The sequence below is a fragment of the Sinocyclocheilus rhinocerous genome, unplaced genomic scaffold (assembly GCF_001515625.1).
Source record: "Sinocyclocheilus rhinocerous isolate Xijiao unplaced genomic scaffold, SAMN03320098_v1.1 scaffold1319, whole genome shotgun sequence".
Classification (NCBI taxonomy): domain Eukaryota; kingdom Metazoa; phylum Chordata; class Actinopteri; order Cypriniformes; family Cyprinidae; genus Sinocyclocheilus; species Sinocyclocheilus rhinocerous.
In genome coordinates this window covers 493831-499875 of record NW_015650691.1, presented here as the reverse complement: position 1 = coordinate 499875, position 6045 = coordinate 493831, and the positions used below count along the sequence as shown (strand labels likewise).

The window sequence follows — 6045 nt, the reverse complement described above, 5'->3', positions numbered from 1 at the left end:
ATTTGGACAACTTTAAAGGCGATTTTCTCAATATTTTTATTTTTTTTGCACCCTCAGATTCCAGATATTCAAATAGTTGTATCTCGGCCAAATATTGTCCTATCCTAACAAAACCATACATCAATGGAAAGCTTATTTATTCAACTTTCAGGTGATGTATAAATCTCAATTTCGAAAAATTGGCCCTTATGACTGGTAAAGGTCACGTGCGCATTATACACATCCCAAATCCTACTAAATAAATTTAACTTTTATCCCAAAGAACACTGTGAAGTCTTCTAGAATGACACTGGGTAGAATTTATGTTACAAGCTATGACCACAATGTTCCTTTGTTGTAAATGCAACTCCTCGTATATCTGATTAATTTATGCGGTACTATTTGCGTTCATGCTTGTGCAGCTTCAGTAGTTGCTTTATTTATTATTCTTTTATTAATGGTTATAAATGATCATTTGATTTTCATTTGTTACTGACCAAGTCACAAGGCTTGTATGTGTCAATATTTATTAGTAGTATTTATTAGTGAAGATAATTCTAGATTTGTGCAAAATTCTATAACTGTGATGATCAGCTTGAATCAGCTGAAACAGTACTAATTGCTATCTTCGTTTTCCTCTGTGGAGGAAATAATCACGTAATTTCCTTCAGTTAGATCTTAAATGAAATAACTTATTTAAAAAAAATGATAAAACATTTAGCTTAAATGATTTTGTTTTTTTGAACCAACACAAGAAGAGTGAATCTGCATGATGGTAATGTATTTCGCAGGACTCTAGGATGTGAGGATTAATCAGTCTTCTTTCCACTCTGTCTGAAGGTGGACTGGTTAATTGTGCAATTTGTTTATCATGTATAGTAAATGAAATACCTGAGGAACCAGCTTGGCATGAAAATGTTTTAGTTCTTCTTAAGCTAATATCAGCTGAGTTTAATTTATTGATGTATTACAATAGGCTCATAAATTAAAGTCATGTTTGTTATCTAAAATAAACTTGAATTATTAGGCTTCTTATTTATTAAGTTATAAAATTTTGCAATTCAGTGCTTTTTGTGTTGACAGTTTCATCTACATACATGTTCAGATGCTTATGACTAGTCATGAACCAATACAGGAACTTAAGCATGGAAAAAGCATGGCAGAATAAGCTTAATGTATCAAAAAATGAAGTGTAACAAAGTATAATGTTCGGAGGCAAGCAGATCTATGTTAAATTAAAAAAGCTAATAAATTATTTGATTCCCTCCATTTTTGTTGAGTATTAATATTTCAACGATGTGGGCATACATACAAAGACAGTGTTTAGATCGAAATGGATTGTTTAAGGAACTGCACATATAAAACTTTAAGAATCTGACCATCAACACACCTTCTGAAGCAGGTTTATTTTTGTCTGTTTCAATCATCCTCCTCCTCATCTTCCAGATCCTCTGTCTCATCCAGGGCTGCCGTCTGCTCCTCCAGGGCAGCTTTCAAAGCCTGCTCTTCCTCCACACTGGGGTCCAGGGCCTCTGTGATTTCAGGCCCACTGGGGTACTCATTTTGGGGTGGTGGGAGAATGGTTGGGGTGTATGCCTCTCCAATATATTTCATCCCCCAACCAATGTATATGTTTCCAAACTTCCTGAGAGGGAGCAGAAGAATGGTTTGCCTCAGCAGAAAACGTATCAGTTTGATGGAAATTGTTGAACAGACAGTACATTTTGAAAAGCAAGGTTCTTACCTGCCACTAGCATAAGCATAAGATCCAGGCCAGAGGTTGGAGCGCAGCACAGCGGTGGAAAACTGAGGAATGAGATTAGTGGAGATCATTGAGCTCCAAGGTGGGGTGTCATTCATCTCTGTGGGCAGAACATATTCTGCATTAGAGTTCAACATTTAAACTGTGCTGGAGGTGTTTAATGTAAATGTTATGCAGTGTGACTGACTCGCATCCTCGGACACAGGTGTCAGAAGAGGAGGCCCGACTTCCGGCTCCAGCTCATCAGGTTCCTCCTCCCTCTCTTCCTCCTCGGCATCTTCATCCACATCATCCGCAGACTTCTTAGTTACATTTACCCACACACAGCGGCCCTAACATTCACACATGTACAGTACTGTGCACATTTTCTCCCCCAAAAAATATGGTTATTCGTATTTTTTGCTTTAGTGTGCCACTAGGAAATCAGAAGTGATAGTCCACCCAAAAATGAAAATTCTGCCATTATTTACTCACCTTCATACCATTCCAAACCTGTATGACTTTTCTTTGTTGATATTTTTAGGAATGTTGGTAACTAAACAGTTTTGGTTACCATTGACTTTAATTACGTGACAAAAAAATACAATGGAAGTCAATGGGAACCAAAACTGTTTGGAAACCAGCATTCTTGAAAACATATTGTTCTGTGTTCCACAGAAGAAAGAAAGTCATACAGGTTTGGAATGACATGAGGGTGAGTAAATAATGGCAGAATTAACATTTTCGGTGGACTGTTACTTTAATTGTAATAATTCAGTTACATTTTTGTATGCACAAGAGTCCGATAACAGACGTATGATCCACACAGACATTTTAAAACAGATTAATTCCCAGCAGGCTGTCTGTTTCTTACCTGTGTAAGTATATGCTGTATATGATGGACCCATAGATTTAGAGACTCAGCCATCTCATTTACATGGATGCCCTCAAAGTTAGGATTCTCCTCATAGCTGTCTCGCAGTCCATCATCCTCGCCTTCATCCTCCCCAAACTGATAGAATCCCAGAGGGCTGACGTGCGTGCCCGCTGAGATCCGTGCGATCTGGGCACGCAGGTAGTTGGTCTCATTGCCAGGAAAGGGAGGATAACTTATAACAGGAGCATCAAGCCTGCCTGTGAAGAACCTGCGGATCTGCCGGGCTACTGTAATCTGAGTGGGGGTGACCATTGGCAGTCTGACCCATGGCATGCCGGGCTCTTGACACACAAAATAAGTGTATTTGTTGACACCGGTGTGATTTTCTTCCTTTGGCACTGGCGGAGGTGGCTTGTATGTTGATTTGGGAGTCGGATCAGCCTGCAAGTAAAGTAAAAGACTTTTCACTTTCACGCCAAGCAGCTTTCTTTTGTTCAGCTCTGCAAATTCCTGTGAACTTGAAAATGAGCAAAATCTGCATAGAAAAATCTGTCACCCTCATGCGAAACTCCAGATCGGACAGATTCCTATTGAAATCAGAACAGCAGCAGAATTTTATCGAGCAACAGTAACTGTGACTGCACCTTTACTCCAAAAAGTATGATATTTAAAGCAGATTTGTTCTTCAGTTGCTATTTTGTGACTTACAGCTTCCACAAGCTCCGTTTCATCCTTGTCCTCTTCCTCCCTCTCCTCATCCTCATGTGTCTGTTCTGTCCCCTCCTCCTCTTCTCCTTCACCTTCTCTGAATTCCCCCTCAGCCACCAGGTAGTTGCCCTGTGTGCCGAGGATCTTGCCCCAGAATCGACAGCGCAGGAGACACTGTGCGTCCACCAGCTGTTTCAAAGCCAGAAAGACTCTCTGCATCTCCTCTCTCCCCAGATCCACACCAGCTTGCTCAAAGAAGAACGCAAGTTCTGCAACATTCGGTAAAGGAGACTCCACCTGGAAATGATACAGAACACTGTATTACAGAAACTGTTGTATTGTACTAAACTGCCCATAGGAGGCACCACAACACTGGCCATCTACAGTTGTCCTGAAGTAAAAGTATTTGAACCTTAAAGATATAGTCCACCCAAATATCTTTTACTCACCCTCATGTTGTTCCAAACCGTTAGGACGTTGGTCACTCTTTGAAACATAAATTACAATGTTTTTAATGAAACTCGAGTGGTCTCTGTCTCTCCATTGAACGTCCAGGTAAACAAAACTTATAAGATCCAACATACGGTGTCATAAATTGAATCCATATGAATTGAGCAGTTTAATCCAAGTCTTGTAAGGAGATATGATTGCTCTGTAATTAACAGATTTAATTTAGGCTTTTATTTACAATGAAACAATGATCATCAGCACACCTACATAGAACACATCACATATAGTAAAGACAGAAGCTCAAAGTTTCTGTTTACCATATGTGATGCACTCTATGCATGTGTGTTTATATGTGAATAAAAGCCTGAATGAAATCAATTCACCATGTAAAGAAACTATATCTTCACAAAACTTGGATTAAAGAGCTCAGTTCTTAATTTATGTAATTTATGACTTTATGACCTTTTTGGATCTTCTAAATTAGGGTTACCTGGACTTTCAATGGAGGGACAGAAATCTCTCGGGTTTCATTAAAATATCTTAATTTGTGTTTTAAAGAATGACCAGAGTCTTAAGGGTATGGAACGATATGGGTCAGTAAATTGACAGAATTTCCATTTTTGGATTAACCATCCCTTTAAGTCACTCCAAAATCTCTGAATATGATAGCATTAGATAAAGAAACATCAAATCAAGTTGCGTTTGTTGTAAAGAAAGATAGCACAAGCACCCATTCAAGTATTTCACACACACACACACACACACACACACAAAAGGTTTGTTGTTAGGTCTTAAAGATTGAAAAATAATAATAATTAAAAAAAATTACATGGAGCCCCAGGAACAGGACCAACATACTCTCTTACCAAATCTTCCTCGTGATCACCTTCATCACCAGCCGCGCGCGTAAAGAGCGCCTTCTGTTGCTCGGCCAGTAACAGAGCTGCGGAGGAGGACGGACTGTCACGCAAGGTGTCCTGCTTCTCCGGAAGGATGCTTCCTTTCAGCTCGCGACTCATGTCCTCTATCACATCGACTGCGTTCTCTGGACGCTCATCCATAACTTTGGTTAACAGTCGCACGAGGTGGTCATAGCTGGACGAAGAGGTTCAAGTGCATCAGAGGCCAGTTGCATAAACTTAGCCACCATGTTAAGACTGTCACAAGTTTGACCAACTAGCAGTTGCCAAGGTGTAATCGGTCTTACTTTTCCAATACAAATGAGACCAATCTATCTTTCATAACTGAATTAAAAAAGTTATGACCAGTCTTGAAGAAAAAAAAAATAGATGACTAACTTTTTAAGACAAGTCTAAACAGTTTATGCAACCGACCCCAGAAGTCAGTACATTTTAGTCATGACATTTTTTTGCTAAACTGCCGCTGTGGAGGGACTCCTTGTACAACATTGTCGCACTGTTTGTAAGTTAACCAATTTACGCCACGTTTTGTAAATTTTTCCTCCAAACTTAAGCAATATCCTTATATTTTTGCAATAGCTTTTGTAAACTATAGTGAACACAATAAAACCAGACTGGGAAACATCAAGGCAAGCGTCAAAAGAACGAAGCTAGATTTAATGCATTAACTGTGCAAAGATAAATGCAAGTTCGGGGCATGCTGCCATGGGGTTTTTCAAGTGTTAATAAACAGCATGTTCCCATTGTGACGACACGCGTATCATAACTTACTTTTTAATTGGTAATGTGTTTCGAGCTTGTACATGTTCATTGTCTTCCAATAAATGTCCTCTATATATGACCAGTTAAGATATATAACGGTGCTTTAATAATAACTTAAAAATAATACTTGGACTAGAATACTCTATGAGGCTAATGTGATGATGTACTTACAGGTTGAGGTTTGTTTTTGTGCTGTTCTTTATCATGAAAGCTTTAAAACGCGCCGCAGCCTGCAGCCTCTCATTGTTCACCGCTTCCTCGGTCATCTCCATTTTATTAAAACTTACAAACTGTCGCCGACTAATTAAATTTGTATATTTTTTCAGCCTTTATTGTTATGGCAAATCATCAAACCGGCTTAGCACAAAAGAGCACAGAAATCAGCGCATTACCCGCAGCTCACTTCCGTTGCTATGGACGCAGCTGTGTAACTACAACAAACTTGTTGCCTGGCAGCGTCTTTATTCCGAGGCTACTCAAAAATTACACTCAAGTGAAAGTACAGACACTCAAGTGTCTGGTCAAAAACATACTTGAGTAAAAGTGAAAAAGTACAACTTTAAATTCAAGTATTAAGCTCAATTATTAAAAAAGTAGAAGTAACCTAG

At 39.0% G+C, this 6045-nt stretch overlaps 1 protein-coding gene across 1 annotated transcript; it reads right to left on the bottom strand.

The window, feature by feature from the left end:
* Positions 1-1398: 1398 nt before the first annotated feature.
* Positions 1399-5709, bottom strand: rsph4a (radial spoke head component 4A). The gene is made up of 7 exons (XM_016517298.1): positions 5609-5709; positions 4622-4850; positions 3306-3602; positions 2595-3038; positions 1929-2073; positions 1724-1841; positions 1399-1624 (listed from the first exon to the last, which is right to left on the bottom strand). Exons 1-7 carry the CDS (start codon positions 5707-5709, stop codon positions 1399-1401), a joined length of 1560 nt encoding a protein of 519 aa, XP_016372784.1.
* Positions 5710-6045: the final 336 nt, after the last annotated feature.